The sequence below is a fragment of the Acartia tonsa genome, chromosome 9 (assembly GCF_053477335.1).
Source record: "Acartia tonsa isolate MP-2025a chromosome 9, ASM5347733v1, whole genome shotgun sequence".
NCBI lineage: Eukaryota > Metazoa > Arthropoda > Copepoda > Calanoida > Acartiidae > Acartia > Acartia tonsa.
Genome location: NC_137268.1, coordinates 46828884 through 46854739, shown reverse-complemented (window position 1 = coordinate 46854739; position 25856 = coordinate 46828884). Strand labels below are relative to the sequence as shown.

The 25856-nt window shown below is 36.0% G+C and overlaps 1 protein-coding gene across 1 annotated transcript in view; it reads right to left on the bottom strand.

Annotated features, from left to right (window-relative positions):
* The window catches only part of LOC145327592 (uncharacterized), a 53203-nt gene extending 33010 nt beyond the window's left edge, over positions 1-20193 (bottom strand). Inside the window, exons 1-2 of the mRNA XM_080171131.1 lie at positions 19918-20193; positions 18623-19616 (exon numbers count right to left, since the gene is read on the bottom strand). Of these exons, the coding sequence (XP_080027257.1) occupies positions 18623-19339 (717 nt within the window). The 5' untranslated portion in view covers positions 19340-19616; positions 19918-20193. The remainder of the gene's footprint in view (positions 1-18622; positions 19617-19917) is intronic.
* Positions 20194-25856: the final 5663 nt, after the last annotated feature.

The window sequence follows — 25856 nt, the reverse complement described above, 5'->3', positions numbered from 1 at the left end:
CGTCAGAGCGTATTCTTTAGATCATATGTTCATGAAAAGTAGCCATAACTTGGAGGGTTGCGCTATTTATTAGAATATTAAATAAACTTGAATGGTAAAAATATTAGCATAACCTTTGTCAATTCAAATGCTTTAGGTATATAATTCGGAAAGTTAGTTAAAAAAGAGAGAATTTGCTGTGTATACTATTGAAAGACTTTCAAAAATGTGAATTACAAAGCAATCCTAAAAGATCGGGCCGTAGGCGAGTCTTAGTCGATTGGGGGGTACGGGGGTTTTTTGATAGCAATTTGCGTTATTGGTATACAATGTAAAAAAAAAACATTTTAAAGAAATTCTTTAAATAAAACCCAACGTGTATTGGCAGTACAAACATCTTTATACTAGCAGACATATGTTTATCAAAATTAAAGAAAAGTATTTCCACAAGAAAAATTATTCAGGTTTCTACTTTATAATTTTAAATAATTTTTTATGATAAAATATTTGACATATATCATATAATCATTTACCAAAAAAAATATTTTGATAATTTAGATTTCAGAGAATATGAAAACCCTCAAAAACTAAGACGACATTTTGCAGCTTCTGCTATGACATTTAAGAAAAAAAATTAAAAAATCAAAATTTAGTATGAAAACTATTTTCATCGATTTTTCTGAAGGTATTATCGTATTCTATGGGTTTTTCATTATCATTTACTTATATCGAAAGTGCCAAACATTGTACCCTAACTTATTCATTTAATAAAAAACAAACCGTGTACCGTTTCAAAATTTTAAAACAATATATAAGTAGCGTCCTAGCCTCTAGGGGCACTTGAGGAAGATAGGGGGGGGGGGGGGGGTAAAACTCCATATTAGTTTTGAATTAAAAGTGACAGGGTTGATTACTCTTGGGACGGTGTTAATACCTTCCCCGAAACAGTTATAAACCTTCCTAGGATCTGGAAGCTGCACAGTAAAGAAGAACCAAATCGGTTCAGCGGTTAGAGATATCTATTAGCACACATGGAAAAACATACAAGCAACCTCTTACATTTTTTTAATGCAAATAAATATTTAATATGAGGGGTTGCGTGATTTTAAACATTTCATAAAATTCTGTCTGGAACAAATAAGAATAAAGGTACTAAGAAAGAGAGGGAATGTCTGATTGAGCCAATAGGAGAATCGCATCGGTACATACATTTAATTTCATTGGTTGAAATTTTGTACACATCTTGTTACGAATGCATTTTTTTTTTCATTTCATACATAGTTAAAAGTCAGCTGTAAACAGTATATTTTCTTAGTAGAAAGCTTTGCGGAATCAGAATTGATTGCCCAAAAATTTCGTTTAAATTTGAAAGCTTCGAAACGAGGTGGATTCTTAAAAACAAGTTAGGCTGGCTACTCGCTGGTGTGGCAAAATTATTTTTGTGAAAAATCCTCCAAAATCGTATAAAAAAATTTACAAAAATTAAATAAAATATTAAAGGGTTATTAACATATGATTTTGTTTAATTTTTGTAGATTTTTAATGTGCTTTTGGATGATTTTTCACAACAATAATTTTGCCTCACTATCGAGTAGCGAGTCTATAATTTTTTAGGAATCCACATCAGCTTGAGTCGAAAGTAAACAATAGTTTTGTCTGCTAGAAATGTTCCTTCTTAGATTTGACGAAAAAGGGGTTCAGAATATGCTTCTATTCTTCTATTTCTATTCAAATAAGTTTCAGTTTAATGGATGTAGAATATAAGTGGATCTTATGACAGGGGAAAAATTGTCGTCAATTTAGGTTGCTAACATGGACATAATTTATTGGTCAGAGGTGGATTCTTTAAAAAAATTTGCCCCACTAATCGCTTAGTGGGGCAAAATTGTTTTCGTGAAAAATCCACCAAAATCACATTAAAAATCTACAAAAATTAAACAAAATCATTTTTTATGTGATTTTAGAGGATTTTTCACGAAAACAATTTTGCCCCACTAAGCGATTAGTTGGGCAATTTTTTTTTAAGAATCCACCTCTGTTCGTTCATCCAGTAAGAGAAGAGGGGGGGGGGTTGTACTTTTCAGTGAGGCTTTATGAATTTATATAAGGCTGGTTTTAGACTATTTTCCAGACAACATACGCCCTTCCCTAGAGGCTAGGGGCGAACTAACTAGTCTATAAAATAAAGTAGTAAGATTTGTTTTTGTCTGAAGATAAATTAATTTCGGAATATGATGGTTTGAATTGTTTGTGCTTTTTGGGGAAACTATTAAATGTTGATGTGGTTTTAAGCTATTTCCCTTACCTCCTCTGCCCTCCCTTAGAGGAGTCAAAAAAAGTAGCACGATGACTGTACGTCCGTGTTCAATTAAGAAAGGGGGAGTTACAGAGCAACTACAAAAAAATGACGAAGCCCATTTTGTTCCGAATTTGTATCACTTTTGAGAAGTGCGACTCCAGTTACGTCATATTTTTCTTTCCCAAAAAAGGGAAGGGGGAAAGAAAAAAAGGGAAGGGGGGAAGAAAAAAGAGATGAGAGAAAAGGGGGTTTTCCCCATCTCTTTTGAAGAGATTTTCTTCCCCCCTTCCCTTTTTCGGGAAAGAAAAATATGACGTAACTGGAGTCGCACTTTTCAAAAGTGATACAAATTCGGAACAAAATGGGCTTCGTCCAAAAAAATGAATATAGAATTTCAAATTTCTTTGAATATTTGAAAAGTTTGTTACTTTTCACCCTCCTATAATATTTTACCATTCTGAAAACTGATATTTCTTCCATAAATAGGTTTTATCTATAATAAAAAGTTTAAAATCAATATTCATATTTTCTTACACTAGCGGCTGCGCCCCTAGATGCCAATTGGAGCATTTAAGGTGGGGGTGGGTTAGGGGGAGGAGTTAAATTGTTAAATTTTAGTTTAAAAAGAAAAAATAAAGAAATGGTTGAGGGGTAATTTTTTTAGAGGCAATATTTCTTAAAAGAGGGTCGTGGTGCCCTCCCCCCCAGAAGTTATGTGACTAAGGAAAAATGCAATTTGAGGGCCAATTTGACCTCCCTACCTCCCCTCAAGTGCCCCTAGAGGCCTCTAAAGGTCATTGCCGCTAGTTTCTTATAATTTAGTACAGAATAAAACTTATTCTTTCTGTAGATTAAATTATCATGGACAACATGAGTTATAATCCAATCAATCAAAAGTTGATAAAAGTACCCAAAGTTTTTAAGCCAACGACTCTAGAGGAGCATGTTTAAATGTGGTACCAGTAAAAGTTACTATTCAATCCCGTTTGATCAGATTTTTAGTATATTGATTCCTGGAACAACAAAGAACAATATTATGAGCGAAGCAATTCTATAATCAAGTCCTAAAAATGTAAGTATGTCCATAAACATTATCCCGTATCGAGCAGTTTTTAACAAATTTACTTACAATTTTGCTTCGACTCTTACACTTCTATATTCTGATTATTCAGTTCAGACACTATACAAGTGTTAATGTCCGTTTGTCCTACCGTTTCAGTGCTTCGCTTTTATGGATGTTGTCATCCTTGTTTTAATACAATTTTTGTATATTATAAATAACCCTTTCACCTGCTTTTTGAAAAATATTTCTAGGACAACAAGCAAGAATATTTTAAACGAAGGAACTCTATAATTAAATTCTAAGAATGAGATTATGTTTTTATGAAATATCCGTTTTACACAATTTTGCAACAAATTTATGTACAATTTCGTTTAAATTTGCAAATTAATACTCTACTAGAGTTATTGTTCGTTTGTCCTTCTCTCTGATTTTTCGTTCTTGACTTAAAAATTAGTTTGCATTGTGCATCAAACTAAAGTAAACAAGGATGACAACATCCATAAAAGCGAAGCACTGAAACGGTAGGACAAACGGACATTAACACTTGTATAGTGTCTGAACTGAATAATCAGAATATAAAAGTATAAGAGTCGACGCAAAATTGTATGTAAATTTGTTGAAAAACTGCTTGATACAGGATAATGTTTATGGACATACTTACATTTTTAGGACTTGATTATAGAGTTGCTTCGCTTATAATATTGTTCTTTGTTGTCACAGGAATCAATATACCAAAAATCAGATCAAACGGATAATTAGTTCACATAAAAATTTGCTTTTAAAAAAGTAGAAAAATCAACATGTTTAAAATCGACGTACGGACATTCTGGTAATAATTATAGAGTTGCTACGCTTTCTAAATCGTACCTAACTACTACAGGAATCATTATGCAAAGTTTGAAATCGATAGGACCATTCTAACATGCCTAAATTAACGAATAAAAGCTATCTATCTCGGACGGACGGACGTAAGGACCGACCCTAAATATAGAAAAGCTTCGCTTTTAAAAACAGCAAAAACTTTAAATTCTTACCAATTAAAGAATACTATTAAAATGGATGGCTGAAATGTTTACTCTATAACACACTTTATCTGTTAACAATGAGAGATTTGGGTCTTGTCCTTTCTACAAAATTGGCTCATTATATTTCTAAAGATTCTTTTGCTTTAAGGACATCTATAGTCAACAACTTACTTTGGCTGACTTATTCGACTTTGCTTTATATTTATTTATTTTTGGTTTTTTGGCTCCGCTACTTATGGTTATTATCATGAAATATTATGTCATCCTTGTTTGGTGCTTAAAATTGCATTAATTGTTATCAACAAGTAAAATGATAAAAACTTTCAGGAACTGCTAATTTTCTTATTTGATTGTAACCTATCCTTATACTAAAGTAACAGGATGTTTGTGTGTTTGTGTGTCTGTACCGAAGGATCTCGCTAACCGCTGAACCGATCGGGATCTCATTAACAGGATAGCTTCTCGTAGGTCCCGGGAAGGTTTATAACTTTTTTCTTGGGGGGTGGGACATTATTAAAATCTTGGGTTATTAAATTCGACTCTCTCCTCCTCAAGTGCCCCTAGAGGCCTCTAGGGGGCGTAGCCGCTAGTATATGATACAGTAGAAAGATGTCAGTCTGTCTGTCAGTTTGAAGTTTAAGATGTCAGTCTGTCTGTCCGTTTGAAGCTTAAGATGTCAGTCTGTCTGTCCGTTTGAAGCTTAAGATGCCAGTAACCACTGAACCAATTGGGCTCTACTCTTCAGGGAATATACCTACTTGTTCTGTGGTGGTTCTAAGCTATAATCTTAGAGGGTGGGACACTACCCACCCCTCCCCTCTTAAAAAAAAAGAATCCAGATGTGAAGCCGCTAATATATGAAAAATTACTACCATATTGATTCTTTTATAGAAAAAAATAGTCAAAATTCCAAAGCAAGAGTGGGTAAAAATATGTTAACCCCCGGGTCTTTTTTGGGTGTCCAGTGACAACTAAAATTATTTTTGGCGGAACTTTTTTAGGCTCTGCAAATAGGTGTTTCTATCTGCCAGCCAAAATTTATTATTTAGCCATTAAACATTTACTTTTACACCTTAAAATGGGATAGACTCGCCCATTTTTATACGGAGCACTAGAAAAATTAACATTAGAATTATTGGATGTTTTCAATGGAGGATTTTTTTTCTCAATGTTTTTCAGTTAGAAGATTTTTTCTCTCAATATCTTTAAAAATATTGAGTGAAAAAAACTTTGTAAACACATTGATAAATATCGAAAAAGATTTTTTAAAAAATTGAATGAATTTAAAATACATTTAAAACATACTATTTAATGGGAATCGCTAAAAAAAATTTTCTCGTATTCATTCGAATCCGGTGGATAGGAACCGGTTCTCATCCATACGAAAAAACTATGTCTAGCATCGTATTATATCCAGTTTTCTACGAATATAGAAATGTACAATCACAAGATTAAAACTAGTTTTTTTAGCCGGTGCCTTCGGCACCACGGGGCTAAAAAAACTAGTTTTAATCTTATAATTGTACATTCTATATCCGCGGAAAGCCGTTTATAATACGATGCGAGAAATAACTATTAGTGCTTTTAAAATGGTTAATGTTTTTGAGAGGGTGTTAAACTCTCCCCCTCAAATACTTTTTCGTAGATAAAAAATTGCTAATATTTTCATAATGTACTTGTTGCTTAGCTTCAAGCCTCTAAAGTATGCGGATTATAAATCTTCCCTAAAAAGTACAACCCTGCACTCAGACCTGCAATTTCCGAGGGTATCCCGTTGTTGTTGCGTTAGTAATCCAGATTTGTGTTTGCTAAAATATTACATTATATGTATTGTAAAAACATAAAGTGCAAAAATTGAAAAGGGAATGCTAAAATGTGGGTCGCATGGGCTGTAAAACTAATTTAATGTTCTGAAACTCCTAACCGTTTTACCTTCAACAACCCTTGTCGACATATCCCCACCCATGTTGTTTATATACCCTGTGGTACGAGAAGGTGTTTGATTGACATATAAATATTTTTTCCAGTATAGCTTCGAAACCGATTATGATCCGCTTGATTAGAACCAATTTTCAGTCATACTGAAAAAATAATTTATAGCATCGCATTATAGACAATTTTTCCTAAATATTATAATAAGAAACATAAAATGAATACCAGTTTTGTTCGCCCGGGCCTCCGAAATCTTGGGTTTAACAAAACCGGTTTTAATCTATCCGCGGAAACCTGTCTATAATACGATGCAATAAATAACTTTTACTTATATATACGTTGACTTTGCCATTATTTTAAATAAATTTATAGTTGAAGACCTATTTTGGAAGAGTACAAAAAAAACCTGTATCTACCATGTACCTAAAAATTAAATGAGAGGGGTTACAGTGAAGCTTCTTATAGGGAAGGTTTATTTTGGGAAGAATTTGCTCCCCCCCTCCCTTTTTTCTGGAGTTCTTTTAATTAATAAAAATCTAAACCCCTCACTCTGAAAATTTGAAATAGGATGACAAGCAAAGAACAAGGGGATGGGTAATTTAAAACTAGCAGCCTCTAAAATAAAAAAATTACAAATTTTGGAATTTTTAAAATTTTTTTTAGGGAATGTATATTCCCTGAAGAGTAGAGCCCAATTGGTTTAGCGGTTACTGAGATTTTACAAAAAATGTAAATAAATTTTTTTTTTTTGGGGGGGGGGTGGTTTTTTTTAGTTTTTGGGAGGGTTAGAGGTGTCCCACCTCCCAGGAAAATAGCTTAAAACCATCACAGGACCAGTAGGTATATTCCCTGAAGAGTAGAGCCCAATCGGTTCAGCGGTTACTGTGATCTTAAGCTTCAGGCGGACAGACAGACAGACAGACAGACAGACAGACAGACGGACGGACAGACATCAAGCTACTTTGTATCATAGATAAAAATAAGGAAAATTTTTTCCGATATGGCTTCGAAACTGTTTCGGTACAACGGCTTTTGCCTGGCCGTGTACGAGATCTTTTAGTACAAACGTACTAAACCTGCTACTTCCCACATGATTCAAAACCAGCGTAGTTACTAATAAAATTTATTGTATGAAAACGGTCACGCTGAAATAAAAATAACAAAATAAATAATCAAATATTAAAATGTTAAATATTTCATAAAAGAAAATAAATCTTGTAAAAGAAAATAAATCTTTTTTCATTTGGACATAATCGTCTTTTTCTAAAAGGTTTCGTGATTTCGAATTTATATTTCAAAAACATATAAAAAGTTAAACTTCTTTTTGCTTAAAATTAAATCAAAACTTAATGCGAGTTTATAATTCATAGATAAAATCATCATAGACTACTATAAAAATATTCTGATACAAAAATAAATCAATTACTTGGTCTAATTTTAATGAAAATAAAGAAATTAATTTGCCTTCTTTAAGATATCATTCTATTCTATTTAAAATGCTTTAAAGAAAAAAATATTTACCGAGTCTTTTGGTCATGTCAAACCGGGAAGCACTCAAGGTATTTTCAGCACGGATAACACCACATTTCATTGTGAAACATAGTTTTTCATACACAGAAACTCCGCACTGTCCAACGGAAAAAATAAGATGGCCACATGGGCTTTGTTAGGCTTGGTATGCGCATTTATTGTTTGAAATGCCGCACACACTTATGAAATTCAAATAGGCGCTCTTTTTAGACTACCCAATATGATAAGGAAAGAAAGAAAGGATAAAGGTTCGAATTCACAAACGAAACATACTATTATACTTCCAACACAGAAACCGATCAATATCCGGTAGTTCAAAATCGGTTCCTAGCCATACTGAAAATCATGTATAGCATTTTTTCCAATTTTTTCAGCCTGAGCCTTCGAAGCTAGGGTCTAACAAAACTAGTTCTAATCTTAGATTTTTTTCATTTTATATTGATGGAAGGCTGTCTATAATACGATGCAATAAATAGATTTTATAAATATATTTGAATAAACTGTGAGTAAAGGCCTGAAGGACGGACGGACCACTATTAACGAGTAGCTACGCTGCAATGCTAATAATTACTAATCATCCGAGGCTATTATGCATAAAATCACGAAATAAAAACCTCTAAGTCATGTTGGTCAAATCTATAAATGAATATTAATAAATCATTGTTGTTTTAAAACAGAGATTTTGAGTGGCAAAACTAAAACATAGTTCTTACTTGTCTGTCTGTCTGTTTACATCAGAGGTTTGCAGAAGGAAGGGGGTATCCAACCCCCCCCCCCGGAAAAATTAATAGAGGTGGATAAACCACTCTAAGTATCCACCCCCATTACACATATCTTGACATGGGTCTACAGCCCCTTAACCAAGGGGGGGTTGTGGGGCTGTGATTTTTTTTAAATTCAGGGATGCTTCGTTGACTTTTGAAGGGGTAGATGGAACCTAGGGGGTTTATTCATCCCCTGACAAAAATATTTTTTTCTTTAATACACCCCCTACAGCTAAAAAGTGACAAAAGTTCCGGGTATGCTTCGATCACAACCCTCCCCCCCTCCCCTCCCTCTGACTAAACACTGTGCACGCCACTGGTTTTTCTATGTAATTTTTTTCTTTCAGTATTCTTTCATTTGTTAACTTAAAACTTTGGGGGGTAATATTGAATCTTGATTGAGTTGTATATACAAAGTAACATCGATTTGGCTTTTTCACAAATAATTTTAGTCTACGTAGGTTTGTTTTGATATAATCCTTCAATTGAATTGAAACTTTGGGGGAAAAAAAGTTCAATTCATAAGCATGCAAAAGGTGTCAACATCCCCCTCGATGTTAAAATTTTAGATCTCTGCCTTTTATTATGTAAAATAATAGATAAAACCTTTCATGGATCTATAAGAAGCTTCACTGTTAAGGAGAACCATATAAGTTCAGCAATTATCAAGATCTTACACTACAGGCAATAAAAGCTTACTACTTAATTTTGATGGATTTCAAAATTTGCCAACCCTGACTTAAAGAAAAGATAAACCACAAATCTATATATTGAATTTTAATAAAAACCATATATTCTCATACATTGTTAGATTTTAAGGCATATAGTTTATACAAATTTTATATAAATAGGCGAATATAAAATAGTTATCTTATAATATCTTAATTGAATAAAGTAGTAAGCTTTTTTTGTTTATAGCGAAGAATATCGCTAACCGCTGAACCTTAGAATGTAGAATATACGTGGATATTATGACAGCAAAAAATTGTCGTCAATTTAGCTTGCTAATATAAAAACTCGTTTATTGTTCAGTTTATTCACCCAATCGTTGTTTTCGCCTGCTGCAATTTTCGTTTATTAGAAATGTAAGATCTAAGTAATAATATATCCATATGATAGATAGATACAAGGATGAATAGATAGATAGATGACAAATGCATACTGACGTATTGACGTACAGACCATAAATATAGATGGACAAACTAATAGATAAACATGTAGTTAGATAGATACAATCATAAATAGATAGATACAAGGATGGATAGATAGATAGCGTGCATGACAAATGCATACTGACGTATTGACGGACAGGAAATAATTGTGGCTTTCTCGCGTTGACCACTTCCGTACACTCTGTTAGAGTTAGTGTACAATTCAACAAAATTTATTTAATAGCGGATCTATAATTAGCGGCACTAGTAAAATATAGTTTTTTTAGTCAAAAAGAAGAATACTCTGAAAATTCGACCTGATATAATTTATTTATACCTATATAGAGGGCCCCACGTCTTTGTTTAAATCATAAGTGCATAGCCTAATTTTTTTTCTTCATATTTTAATATTTTATAATAATACCCTTTATTTTCCAAAGATCTAACATCATTTCTACAAGTTTTATTCATTTATTTTCTATGATGTTCTTTTAAATCCACAATAATATTTTTTTGTGTATAGAAATACAATTTAATTAACTATGATGGCATTCAAAAATTAAAATAAATTTCAAAGTTTATGAAGATTTCAACTAGATTATAATAGCTTTTTATTTTTTATTTTTTTTTATTTTACTAGTGCGGCTATACCGCTAGAGGCTTTGCTGTCAAGGGCAGCCAAATTGGTTAGCAAGATCAAGAACTGAAGACAGACAGATATCATGTTACTTTTATATAGAACTAGCGGATATGCCCCTAGAGGCCTCTAATGGCACTTTAAAATGTTTTTTTTTTTAATTTTAAATATAATTTATAACGTTTGACGTTTATGTTTGCGTTGAACTATCTTTCTAAAATCGAGAACGTAAAAAAAATTTAGATTTTTCTTGGGAGGGTGGTGGTACCCTCCCCCAAAATAGTTAAAAACCTTCCCGGGACATATGATAATCTACCCTGTTAAGGAGAACCCGATCGGTTCAGTGATTATCGAGATCCTTTGGTACAGACCAGGGCTGTGCAAAACCCGGGTTTTTTTAAAAGTACCCCGGGGTCATGGAAAATAGGGGTTTTACCCGGGTTTTAGGGGTTTCTTGGTTTTTTTTTTGGGGTATTTTGGGTTTTTATAGTTTTTATACTGTAAAAGCTTGAATAATATATTATATATAATTATATAATATGTAATAGACGATTCTTTCTATAGCGCAGCTAGTTTCATAGTATTTTCACAGTAGCTTTTCTCTTATTTCTACCCCTGCGGGGCAATCATTACCCCTTAACTAACCTAACCTAAAATAACCTATTAATAGCTACTATAAAAATACAAAGAAAACCACTGTGCCACGAAAACAATTAGGTTCATTCTTTTAATATTTAGAAACAGGCTAGGACATAAGAAAGATGAAAAGTTGGCTGCTATTTACAGGAAAAACAGAAAAAATGCAAAAATCTAAAGATCCTAAAACTGTACGTGCTTTTCTTGCTGGTATATCTCTTCCTGAGCCCGTGAAAATGGCAAAATCAAGCACAGCAGTCTATTCCTTTGTTAAATACATGCAAGGGGTCAATGAAAAACATATTTTTTTTATATAAAAAATAAACTTGTTTTTGAAACAATTTTACTTTTTTTAAAAAACCCCAAAAACCTAAAACCCCTTGGGTTTTTTAAGGTGGGTTATAGGGCGAAACCCGGGTGGGTTTTGGGGTGGGTTTTTTTATCTGCCAACCCTGGTACAGACACACAGATACACAGACACACAGACAAACAAAAGGATTTACTAACTTCCTTTTAATTTTTTAGTGGACCACATAAAATACCTCCCTTATTTCTCAAAAATTCTTGTGGTGTATAAAGAAAGGAACTAATGTGGAGTTTTGCTATTGTATAATATTAACTGTATCGTATAAACATGTATGTATCTATTTTCGATCACAGGGAAATCATGGGTTTGAGATTATAATGTACACATTTTTAAAAGTTTTATTAAAACAAAGAGATTTTTCCAACCAAATGTTAGCTTCCAGCATCTAGGAGCTTTTTACTTAAAGGGACAAAAGCTCAAAAATAGCTAAAAACCATCCACGTACCTTAATCTGAAATTAAATAGCCAAAAACCATCCAATGAAAACAAAATAGCCTAAAACCACTAAGTGACCTATGTGAATATTTGTCTCAACCATGACACTTTGGTTGAGCTTGGACTTCCGAATTAGCGGGAAGTTCACGAGATCAGTTGGCGAACATACAAAACCCCCAATACCAGGAACCATCAAGTTTCAACAGCAGGTTTGAATATAGATTTATTGATGAAATTATTTCAAAGACCTGAAATTACAAGATCAATTAATAAACAGAATAAAATATTATTCGTTATCTTAAAACTTTGAGCACTAAAAAAAATCTTTTTCTTTTCTTATGGTTAAAGAATCTTTGGAAACTTTGGCTTTAAAGGAAAATTATTTGGTTTAATAAATCATTGTTAAATGCAACAATAAGGCACATAAAAATTACTAAAACATATATTAAACATAATTAAGTTTCATGCTTAGCTGGCTAAAGCCTTTTTTTAAAACTACATATAATCGTCCTATACACCATACTTCTTAATCAAATTAACAAATTCTACCTGAAGCTCTTATGGTTTCAAATCCCTGATATACTAGGGTCGTTCACACTCAATGAGACCAATGATAGGCCCAATTTTGTTCTCCGAAATCTTCACACTCTCATATCTCATTCAAAAGTAAAGAACGTGCGCATCCAAAATAAACAAACACTCTATGCCGCACCACATTATGAAAGGAAAGCCCTAAAAGACGACATTTGCGCTTTGATTTTGGTTTAATGATAAGGAATTTAATTTCGAACTTGATAAACACAAAGCTTCCTCGAAAAGAGGTTAAGACACACCCCCCGTTTGAAAGTCAAATTAACTTCCTTAACGAGATTCAAGGTTTTTTTTCGCGCTGAGCACTAGCAACATTTCTCACTAAACTCAACTCACCATAATCACATGAGAATGGCCACATCCCGAAAACGTGACAATTTTGCTCCTAACTAAATGAAACCCCGTGAAATGCATACACAATATTATACTCCTCACTAGGACTCATAATACCTCACATTTTAGGATAGAAGGATGGGGATTGGTTTGTACCATACAACATTCCATGCACATGACAATCACAAGATCACATACACAATCCTAAAATGGATAATCCTATTAATCATGATGTTGTAAATATAACAACTATACTAAATAATAATCATTTCATAATCAATAGGCAATAAATCATTATTAATAAATCAATAAGTACCTACGAAATCAGGTTGAAATGTAAATGTAAACAATAATGTAAAAATAAAACGAAATAAATCTTAGACAAGAAAATTAAGATTTATAGGTACTTAAAACTAAATTTGTTAAGCATCAAAAAGAGTAGTAAGAAAAAATTTTTCAAAATCCTTGGGCAGAAAGTTTTTCAAACCTAATGAATAAGAACTGTAATATCTTAATCAACAATAAAACTTTTTAATACTTAAAGAATAGCAAAATAATATCTTCGTGAGAATTTTCATTGAAATTATGAAAAAAAAAATACCAATTTTTCTTTGTAAAAAAAAAAACTTTAAATATGAATTTTCAATCATTCCTTGATCTGAATAAAAATGTTTTACTTGATTGAAATTCATATATAATTTAAAAAAAATCTGCTAAAAAAAATACTTGATTTTTTCTTAGAATAAATATCGAATCACGCAACCTCGACACATTTATTCCTTTTTGTTAAACTTTTCAGGTAAGTTTTAAAATGAATTGTACTTTTGAAAAGAAATTAAACTCAATAAAATTAAATTTGAGCATATGAAATAGAAGAATATTTAATCGCATTTCATTTGATTCTTATTTTAGGCATAAAAATAGGCATATGAAAAATGTGGCTTTTTACTAAAAAAAATCTCAATTTCCATAAAATAAGAATCAATTATTAATCATAATTTTTAACAACTGCCTGACTGATACAGCATGTTCTTCTAGGGGAGATTTATCTGTCAGTCTGAACAAGACTCTTGCCGTCTTTCTTCCATCCTCAATTCTCGTCACTCGGCCCATCCTCAAACATCTCATCAGCGGATTGGTACTCGTAACCAGAACTACATCTCCATCAGCTAGTGGCTCTGCCATCTCATCCTTCCACTTGGATATCCGTAATATCTTCGGTAGGATCTCCTGACGGTAGGCAGTCCAAAACTGGGCAGATAAATCTTCCAACAACTTCAACCTGGAGGAAATTTGGTCCTCCGGTTTCATCGCCACATTGCACAACGGCTGGCGGTCAACATTTCCCAGCAGCTGGCCAGGGGTAATCAGCCGCCAATTCTCCACGTCGTTTGCAGCTTCAATCGTCAGTGGTCTGCTATTCATAATTTTGCTGACCTCCGCCAACAGCACCAGGAGCTCGTTGAAATTAACAGAACTATTCACCAACTTCTTGGACAGCAATCTCTTGGTTAATCCCACCATTTTCTCAGCCTGCCCAATATAATGGTGGGCTCGGGCCGGAATCTGAGACCAAGAAAACTCTACCTGGCTGCCCAACTTCTGCTCTAAAACCTTGCGAGCACCGGATAATTGTGTGCCCATGTCGCTTACTATGATCTTCGGCAGACAATGAACAGCTTCCAACTTGCGCAGGGACAACAGGATACTGCTGGTATCATACTTTTCCAAGGCATCTAACCACAACGCCCCTGAGAATCTGCAGACCACCACGAACACCCAGACCTTCTTCGTTGCTGTCTGACTCCTCGTTTTGGCGGCAGCTCTCCTCGTAACCAGCGGACCCATCAGGTCGACTTGCACAGCTTCAAAAGGCCTGCTCGGGACCAACTTGTCAGGTAACACCTCCTTCATGGTAGCACGACATTCCTTAGCCCTCTCAACACTGCAGGGCCAACATTTCTTCACTTCCATGATGGCCAACCTCCTTGCCTTCACAATCCAGCACCAACGGCGGCTCTCAGCTAAAGTTCCACGGACACCAGAGTGAAGCTCAACATGCGCTTCTCTCATAAAAACAGCAGCTAACCAATTACCAGGCTCCAAAATTATTAAACCTGGCATGTCTTCAAATATCATTTTACGGCCACCAGTAATGGCGTCAATGACTGGCTGTCCACGACCAACCATCTTAAGAATCCTCATCTCCCTGGTCACATAATTTCCACCGGGACCAACGACAGGCCAGGTCAATGATACTTCATGCACTAATGGATTTAATGACGCATAATTGCCTTTAGCATCATTTATCCACTCATCCTCTTGGCTTCGTGACACAATGAAAAGTTCCGCCGCCGCCATAAAATTGTACAAAGACGGCTTGTACACAGAATCTGCGGCTGCTACATGACTACCAGCGGCTGTAGCCTTATCTTCTTGTCTGCTCTTTAGCTTCTTCAACCAGGTGTTCGCAACTTGCAGGACAGCTGCCATAATACGTTTGGCCTGTCCAAATGATCTCCTGTGCTTAAACCTAAAGACATCTTCAGCGGCTTCTCCGGCAACTTTCATTGAACATAACTTAACCATTTTGGTATTCAACTCCTCTGGGGGTAAAACCTGCTTGACTTCTTCGGCAGTTTTCACCGGCCACGCACTTTCATCCTGGCGCAACCATTCTGGGCCCAATCTGTACCTGGAACCTGGTCCCAAATCTGATACTTTGCAGGTGCTTCTGGTGCCCAAATCTGCAACGTTTTGCGTCCCCGGGACCCACCTCCAGTCATCCTTGTTGGTCGCAGATTGAATTTCTCCAATACGATGAGAATTAAATGTGTTCAACATAGCACTGTTGGAAACTATTTGTGATAAAACACAAGATGAATCAGTAAAATACATCACTCTGATAATATCAAAGGGCAGGGCATCTCTGACGGACTTTGCCAACCTTGTGGACATTTGGCATCCCATCAACTCAAGGCGTGGAATTGACTCACACTTGACCGGCGCAACTCTTGACTTAGTGGCTAGCAGAAACGTTTCAAATCCTTGTCTAGTTGGCCACCTCAAATACGCATTAGATGCATAAGCCTCTGATGACCCATCCGAAAACATCATCAAGGATGGAAGGCCAGTTGGTTCATCCGGGACCACACAACGGTCAAACTCCAATTTAGCGACCTCAGCTCTGTCCTCCAGCGACTGAACAAGTTCATCCCGTAGACTTTTTGGAATGAAATCTTGCCAGCCCAAATTCAGCAAACATGTTTTCCGCAGGACAAGTTTAATTCTCAACAGAATAGGGCTGCAAAGCCCGATCGGGTCGAAGGTTTGGGCGGCGAACCTGTGGACCATCTTCTTTGTCAGATTCTCGTCCAAGGCGTCCTGGAGGTTGTACAAATCAGCATCCTCTTTCACCTTCCTTCCCTTGACTTTACCATCTTGGTTGACTCTTGTGGCGATGGACAACACATCGGTGGCTGGCTTCCATATCAGCCCGAGAACCTTGGTAGGCTGGCAATCATCTCCAGAATAAATGACTTGTTTGAAGGAAAAACTACCTTTGCCGATAATCCTGTCGGCCTCTTTCATCATCTCCTTGGCTTCTGGCTTCGATCCTGCTCCCGAAATAACGTCATCTATGAAGCTGTGCTTCTCAAGCTTGACTGCAACTGGAATCTGAGGTAACTTGAACTCCTCATCAGGGTAGGTAGGTATTTGTGGCTCCTTCCATAATTCAGGTTTGGCAACAATTTCACTACCGTTTATTTGTCCCTCTCCATACATCTCCTTGACCTCTGCTTCACTCTTTCCGCCGAACAGGCGGGACGTCAACTTCAGGGCTGTAACTGCCAAATTTCCCGCAGCTAACTCGCCGAAATTTACAACTTTGGTCAGGTAAATTTCAAGTGGACCATCTGGCGTCGGGGAAAATAAAACTCTCTTCATCTGGCTGTCGAACTCTGTGGCCAGGATGGAGTTATAAAACTTGGAGATATCCGCGGTTATACCAACCTTGTAACCGCGGAAAAGCATCAAATGATAAAATATCTTCTGCATTGGCGGCGGGCCTCCCAGCATTATGTTATTAAAACTGGTACCCTTGAACGTCAGAGAACTATTTGCACACAATCGCATGGGTGTGGAACTTGAATCCTCCTTGAAAGCAACCACTATTGATGAACAAGACTTAGGTCCTTCATACTGCAATTCTTCAGGCGTGGCTTTTTGAAAAACGCCTCTTCTTATGGCGTCGTTGAATACCTCCACATACATTCCATAGGTACCTTCCTTGACCATCCTGGCACGATCCTTTTCAGCAATTTTGCGGGCTAAACTTTCATTGTAGGGTAAAGTGTGAGGATCTTCAATATAAGCATATTGACCTGTCCACTTGTTGGACTGCAAGTCTAGTGTTAAACCTGCCTCAATTATCCTCTGCCTCTCACGCTGGTCCCAGGTAGTGCCGTCGGCCATAGCCTTGCACTCTTGACAAGCAGTACATCCTGGACAAAGCGCCTGCGGCTGTACACCAAACGATTCAGACGTCAGAAAGTCTGGCAAAGTGCCTCCACTGACACTGACAGCCTTATAAGCCGACTTTTGATCTCCAGCTCCACCATCAGCACTCGTACAGATAAAACCACTACCAAAAATGGTTCGCCACAACATAGACTGGCCCACTTTCTGGTAGGTTGAAGGAAACACGTCAGGATGTGTATTTCCAATGATGATATCTAAGCCTCCACTAATATATGTAAACCTTTCTGGCGGCATTTTAAATATCTCGGCGGCAGTTTCGGGGTGGACCGAGCGCATCTCGTTGGCCCCGCCGAGGGTAGGCATGACAGCTGCCTCAAACTCCCTCAGATTGCCGTCCCTATCCTTCAAATAAAACACAACATTGCGGCAGGAAGACTCACTACCATCAGCTACAGAAATAGTTGTATATCTGCCGGTAGATTTCAGCTTCAACTTGTTGGATAACTTCTCAGACACAAGTGGCAAATTTGCCCCGGAGTCAAACATTACCGTGGCGTGGCAGGTGCCGCCGCCAGGTGCTACAACAGGAACTAACTGAAGTAAGAAGGTACAGGGGCTGGGTGCAGAACTTGACTTGTAAACTGTATTCACACCAGCACTAGCCTCATGAAGTAACCTGGAATGGTATCTGTCGCAATTATTGGTACCACAAACACCAAGCTTATCCGATTTATTACACTTGTCAGCAGTATGGCCGTCGCACAAGCAGAGTTCACATAACTTCTTCTGCTGGACAACTTTCTTTCGGTCAACCACATCCATCTTCTTAAACGTGAGGCAACGGAAAATCGGGTGCTTCTCCTTGCAGCTCTCCACAGGACATGCACTGTTCCACTTGGAAGCCTTGTCCTTCCCAGCCTTTCCATTCTTATTGTCGCTGCGGCCAGATACTTGCGCGGCGGCAGCTCTGTCACGATTTCTCTTGCCGGCGCCACTGTCGTAGGACATATCACCGGCCAACATGGCACCCCTGGTCCTCTCCAGCAGTTCAACAATCTTCGGGATGTTTGGTTGGTTCATGCTACCTAGCTCCATCATAATTTTGTCTCTCAAATTTTCAGGGCACTTGTCTTTAAAAATATGAATGAGAGTTAGGTGGTTGTAATCCTTAGCTGCAGAACCAACGATGGCTTCTACCTCCTGCATCATGCTCTTGAAGGTAGCAATTGCGCTAACCACGTCCACAGGTTTATCCACAGGTTTCATCTTGTTCAACTTAGTTAAAATCCTCATGAACCGGCGAGTGTTTGATAAAAACATCTGGTCAAGAAACGCCCATTGTTCATTGTGATCTCTAATCGCTGACACTTGCTTGCGTAGTTCCGGGTTGGTTATCACCTTCTCCATACACAACATCAGACTTAACCTCTGGTCAGCAAATCCATAACCAGAACATAGATCTTTAAAGACCTGTTTAAAGTTTGGGTAATCCGTGTCAGTACCGTCGAACGACGGCAACAAACTGTTGTCCCAGCGCCCATACTGCGGGTTGGAACTCCGAATATCCACGGCAGACATACTTCTGGAGAGCATGGCAGGTGTCCCACTCTCATCCAGATTAGATGAACGACGTTCCATCTCTCTAAGCCTTCGGTACATATCACGTACTTCTTGGCGCAACTCCACGGAAATTTTAAGCACTCCCATGTCCATCTTCACCTTCTCAATGACGTCAAGGTTCCTGGCGACAGTGCTTGACCTCGCGTCATCTGAATCATTGTCAAGCCAGTACAGAATTTTTGTACACTGCTCCAACGACGCATAAACTTTATCTGCAACAGTTTTCTGCTCACTAGCTTCATCCAAATCACGCTTGAACTCGCGCAGCTCACTAGTCTCCACGGCAGGTTTTAGACTTTTTATTAGGTCAGATTGGTCCTTGACCTCACTAAAAATGTCACGAATTGATTTTACAGTCACATTTTCACATGAACTAAAACTTTGGCAGGCTTTTAGATTGTCATAAAACACTTTTAACTGTTCATCAAAAACTTCTAGCCTTTCACTGCCAATAGCGATAGCTCGCTCAATTTTCTGCTTTTTGGTTAGTGGCATATTGATTCACTAGGTACTTATTTCACAGAAAAATTGTCACAGTTTATTGCATCAATAATTCACTGGATGCTATTGATCTCTTGATGAATGCTAACGCCTATTCATCAGATACTTTGAAATTGTCTCAACCATGACACTTTGGTTGAGCTTGGACTTCCGAATTAGCGGGAAGTTCACGAGATCAGTTGGCGAACATACAAAACCCCCAATACCAGGAACCATCAAGTTTCAACAGCAGGTTTGAATATAGATTTATTGATGAAATTATTTCAAAGACCTGAAATTACAAGATCAATTAATAAACAGAATAAAATATTATTCGTTATCTTAAAACTTTGAGCACTAAAAAAAATCTTTTTCTTTTCTTATGGTTAAAGAATCTTTGGAAACTTTGGCTTTAAAGGAAAATTATTTGGTTTAATAAATCATTGTTAAATGCAACAATAAGGCACATAAAAATTACTAAAACATATATTAAACATAATTAAGTTTCATGCTTAGCTGGCTAAAGCCTTTTTTTAAAACTACATATAATCGTCCTATACACCATACTTCTTAATCAAATTAACAAATTCTACCTGAAGCTCTTATGGTTTCAAATCCCTGATATACTAGGGTCGTTCACACTCAATGAGACCAATGATAGGCCCAATTTTGTTCTCCGAAATCTTCACACTCTCATATCTCATTCAAAAGTAAAGAACGTGCGCATCCAAAATAAACAAACACTCTATGCCGCACCACATTATGAAAGGAAAGCCCTAAAAGACGACATTTGCGCTTTGATTTTGGTTTAATGATAAGGAATTTAATTTCGAACTTGATAAACACAAAGCTTCCTCGAAAAGAGGTTAAGACAATATTAACTAGATTAAAGAACCCAGTTAGTTCAGTAGTTAACAAATTAACCGTACTACTTTGTATAAAAGGACACGCTTGAACTTTTAAAACTTGAATATATTATCAAACCACTGGGTATCTGTCACACTATTTTCTTTATTGATTATTACTTAAAGAAATCAGAGAAAAGTGAATGTGATTCTGACAAACAATTCTAAGTGAAAATTTCACCTAAGCCCACTTCCCTTTTCCCCCCTTCTTACCAACTTCCCTTACAGTTACCCAAAAAACAAGTTTTACCCTAACTTTACTCTTACAAAATATTTGATTTTCGGCAATTTCAAATGGAATTAATTGGCTGAATAGCAGCCCATGAAATGAAAGAAATGAATAAAAGAATAATTAACGCACAAAGGCAGCATACGCATTATCAGGAATATAGAATAAAAATAACAAGTATAGATGTATAACCCATATAACTAACTGGCCCCTATCTTGGGGACCTTTTTCGTCTGCTAACAAATTACATTCTGCTCTTTTGTGGCAACTTGGCTGTGTTAATATTTACGGTGCTATTGGCTGATATTCAAACACCCAATTGAAAGTTGGCACAGGGTCCACGGGGTGGGGACAGTCATTTAACCCCTTCCCTTTCTATTGTTTTGCTATAATGGACAGGGAGAAGGTTTTTAAAAAGAACAATATGCTTTAATACAGTTCTAAAATGAACATTAAAATTTTTGGGCGTTTCGCGCCATAATTTCATTATAAATCTATCTATCTATCTATCTATCTATCTATCTATCTATCTATCTATCTATCTATCTATCTATCTATCTATCTATCTATCTATCTATCTATCTATCTATCTATCTATCTATCTATCTACCCACCTGTCAAAAAGTGTTTTAGATAATTTTGAGAGAGAAAAGTCAATTTTGACAGAAAATAAATAAGCAAAAACAAATCTAACTTTTTCCATCTTGAAATAATTAACTTATTTTAAGAGGGGCAGGATTTACTCAAAAATGAAAGAATTAAAATAATTTCATACACTTTTGTATTTACATTTTATTTATTAAATTTGCATTTATGCACCTATAGCTCGGCTGGGAAAAAAAAGATACAGATTTTAATTTCTGGTAGGTATTGCAAATAAATCACGTGCATTGCTATCATTCTCTATTTTTTTTATATTTGTTAATAAACAAGAAAGATGATGGGATAATCGATTGGATGTTGCACCAGATTTTCATGTACTTTGATAAAGTGATGCCCCCAGCTTGCTAATCCACACCCTTTAACCTATAACCTCTCCTCCAACTGGATGACCAATAAATGATGTCCATTGACGACATGTTTTAATTCCCCTGTCATAATATCCACGCATATCCTATATCCATTGATGGGATACACTTGTAGGATACCAAAATGCAGACATATGAACAGACAGTCATACGTACACTTGAGCTTATAGAGTTGCTACACCACCAAAAATAATTATTTTGACCAAGTACCAAAAGTATTGATTTTTTTAGAAACAAGGATGACAACATTTTTAAAAGCAAAACTAAAGTGAATTCAGTTTGTCTGTCCATGTGAAGCTTAAGATCTCGGTAACCGCTGATTTTGGCTCTACTCTTCAGTGAATATAGGTAGTGGTCCTGTGGTGGCTTTTAGCAATTTTCTTGGGTAATGGGAAAGAAATTTTTTTTATTTTAACATAACCCTTACCACACCATGGGACAAAACCCTCCAAACTTTTACACCTTCGAATACAGAGCACTAAAATGCTTGGGGCATAGCCATTAATATCTTAGAAAGTAGGAGACCCCAAAAATTTCTTTCATAAATATTGCCATACATATCCTAATTCTAGAAAAGCTTCGCTCTTAAAATATTCGTGCATGTGTCCATAAGAAACAATAATAAATAATATACTTAAATACAGGGAGGGAGGAGACATTGGACTGCTTATTACAATAGTCCCCAAAGTTTTATAAGAACATTTCTTATTCGTTGGCTCAACACCTTTTGGGACTTCAATTAAATTTTAATTTGTTGGTTCAATAAAATAAATGTCAAAACGTTTCAACCACTAATTGTAATCTCAATTTTGTGTATCATTCAATTTATCGGCCATTGTCTTATCCTTAGGATCCCTGACTTAAAGGACACAATCATTTATAACAGGAACTACAAAATTACAAAAAAGTAGAATTTTTTTGTTCTTATAACTGCAAGGGGCATAAGAACTGAAATCAGAGCTGGATCTTTAAATCATTTTAGTGGTGAGCCAGATCGGGGTGAGCCAACTTTCCACCAATGAGAGCACAGCATTTTATGAAATGCCGCGCTGTGATTAGCTGAAATTCGGCTTACCCCGATCTGGCTCACCACTAAAATGATTTAAAGATCCAGCTTAGTTGTTGGTTAGTTTGTCTTATTTATGTCCTATAATTTATTAGTAAACGCCTGGACCAATAGTTTTATAATTTTCAGGAGAGAATTTATGCTTTTTGCGATCAGGGAGGTATATAACCACTCAGCAAGGGATACTAAGACACACCCTCCAGCCCCCCCCCCCAAAAAAAAAAAAATAAAAAGCATTCTTCAAAAAATATCTGTAGGGGGAAAATGAGTCCGCCTCCCTCTCAGATTACGCCCTCACATACTAGGGAAGAGCAACTAGAATAGAAAAAGAAAACTATATATTTTTTTTGTATTTTTTATTCGCCTTCCCTAGTTGAAAAAGTTAATCTATATATTTCAATATGATTTTCTATCTTTTAATTTTATAAATAGTATAGATTCTATTAAAGTGCTCAGTTGAAATTTTTGCTAAATTCATTGTCTGTCGAATTCTATTATTTGTTTTGGTAATATTCAGAGATCTAAAGGGATAAGACAATGGCCGATAAAATGAATAAAAAATCCTCAAATATGATACATAGTTATTGGTTGAAACCATTGGACACTCAAATTAATGAACCAACCAATCAAAATTTGAAGCCCCAAAGTTGCTAACCCTACGAATAAGAAAACGCAATTCTAAAACTTTGGGAACAAGTATGATAAACATCCCAATGTCCCCTCCCTCCCTGATTCGTTTGGCCACTCAATCTAATGAACCAACCAATCAAACCAATAAAAGTCCCCAAAGTGTTTAAGCCTACAAATAAGAAAGCATTATTATAAAACTTTGGGGACTAGTGTAATAACAGCCCAATGTCCCCTCCCTCCCTGATTCATTTGGCCATTAAATCTAATGAACCAACCAATCAAACTAATAAAAGTACCCAAAGTTTCTAAGCCTACGAATTAGAAAACGTTATTATAAAACTTTGGGGACAAGTATGATAAACAGTCCAATGTCCCCTCCCTCCCTGATTCGTTTGGCCACTCAATCTAATGAACCAACCAACCAAACCAATAAAAGTCCCCAAAGTTTTTAAGCCTACGAATAAGAAAACGCAATTCTAAAACTTTGGGGACTAGTGTGATAAACAGGCCAATGCCCCTCCCTCCCCTGGATAATATTCCCCCAAATTTAGAACTTAAATGCTAGAGATAATTAAAAACAAACATCAAGCTTTGTCCTCTCAATTATCATATTTTTCAGGGAGGAGGGGGGGGGGACATGGGGCTGCTTATTACACTAGTCCCCAAAGTTTTGTATTAACGGTTTCTTATTCCTTAGCTTAACAACCTTGGAGACTTTATTAAATCTTTATTGTTTGGTTTGATAAGTAAGGTGTCCAAATGTTTCAATCACTAATTGTAATCAAAATCAGGGGTAATTTTGTGTATCATCATTGGGGATGTACTTCAATTTATCGGTCATTGTCGTGTCAAATTAGATCCCTTATATTTTTCCCTGTCAAAACTTGTGACATTTGGTTGACATACAACTGCATGGCATTTAATAAAGGTAGTAAAGACTGATATAATATCAACATGAAATTTTTCTAAATAACTAATATTATTGCGATTAAATATTTGGTGATGAAATCAGAAAGAAAGATAGTTAGATCAAAAATGGGAATTTTTCATTTTATTGTGATTTTTAAATACTAGCGGCTACGCTCCTAGTGGACTCTAGGGGCACTTGATGTATGAGGGAGAGGGGAGGGAGTCGACCACTACCCCTAAAAAGGAAAAGCACCATATTGAAAGAAAGATAGTTAGATCAACAATGGCAATTTTTTATTTTATTGTGATTTTTAAATACTAGCGGCTACGCTCCTATTGGACTCTAGGGGCACTTGGTGTATGGGGGAGAGGGGAGGGAGTCGACCACTACCCCTAAAAAGGAAAAGTACCATATTGATCCAGCGGTTAGCGAAATTATTCATTACACACAGAGAGACAGACAAACAGACATCCTGTTACTTTTAAATAGAGTTTTATGAACAGGCAAATAATGATAATGATATCTTTAATGGTAATTTAAGAATTGTAAAATTTAAAATTCTGTGGTGAAAGGTTGCGTGATTTCTTTTTTGAAATTAAAATTTATAGCTACAGATCATAATCTAATAATGGATATAAGATATACGTGGATATATTGACAGGGGAAGATTTGTCGTCAATTAAGCTTGCTAATATGGACCACATTTATTGGTCAGTTCGTTCTTCCAGTAGGAGGGAAGGGGATGAAGTAAAGATTGGATGAAGGGTATAGTTATTTTAGCCAGCTGCGAGTTTTACTTTATCAGATTACATAAAAAGCTGGTGCAACATCCAAGTAATAATATATCGAATATCAAAATTACTACTACGCTTTTGGTATGAAGTTGGGGGGGGGGGGGAGTATAATTTCCGGTCAAAAATCATTAATATAGGGTTAATTAGGGGAATCATTATGGTTTTGACCCCTTCCACCCCCCTAACCATTGAATTTTGTACTAAACGTTGAAAAACAGTTAGACATATATCTATTTAACCTCTCAAGTGAATGTGTAGACAATCTTATGGTTAAAGTGGTCAAAGGTGACATATTATCGAGATGCTGTTAATACCTTTTTTGTCTGATTTTTACATTGACATTATATCATTTGATTGCTCAAACTATTATTTTTGGCCGAGGCATTCCATCTGCATTATTCTCTTAGACTTACATCCGACAAATCAGCAGTAGTTACTGGTTTTAGGTTGATTCCCTCCCCCCGACATAACTTTCCCCCCCCTGCCAAATAGCATATTATATTGCCAAGATCAATGTAAAACTTCCATGAAAATTGTGGAACGGCCTTTATGAGTTCTTCAATTTTTTTTACATAGGATTAGAAAGAAGACTCGAACTTATTACCTCCAAGACAACTAGCAGAGGCGTATATACTCAATTTATAACTTTTTATCATTGAATTCTTGTCAATATAAGTATTTGTTTATAATTAAAAGGGTTAAACAAGGGTAGACACGTCATGAATTAGCGTAGCCACTTTAAACACGATATTTCTTGATTGCCACTTGTATAAAATTCACGGTTTGTCAGCCGTTCTAAGCCTCAAATTTGAACCCGTTTGGATGCTTTGAAAATTTTATTTAATGCCATATTTAGGTCAGGTTTAGAATTTTAGAATTTTTAAATTCTAAAGAAAAACTGATTTCCCTGAGGCTTACGGGCGGCTGATGCTCAGATGCCGAGCCCTGATAAAAATTATGGTAAATTGTA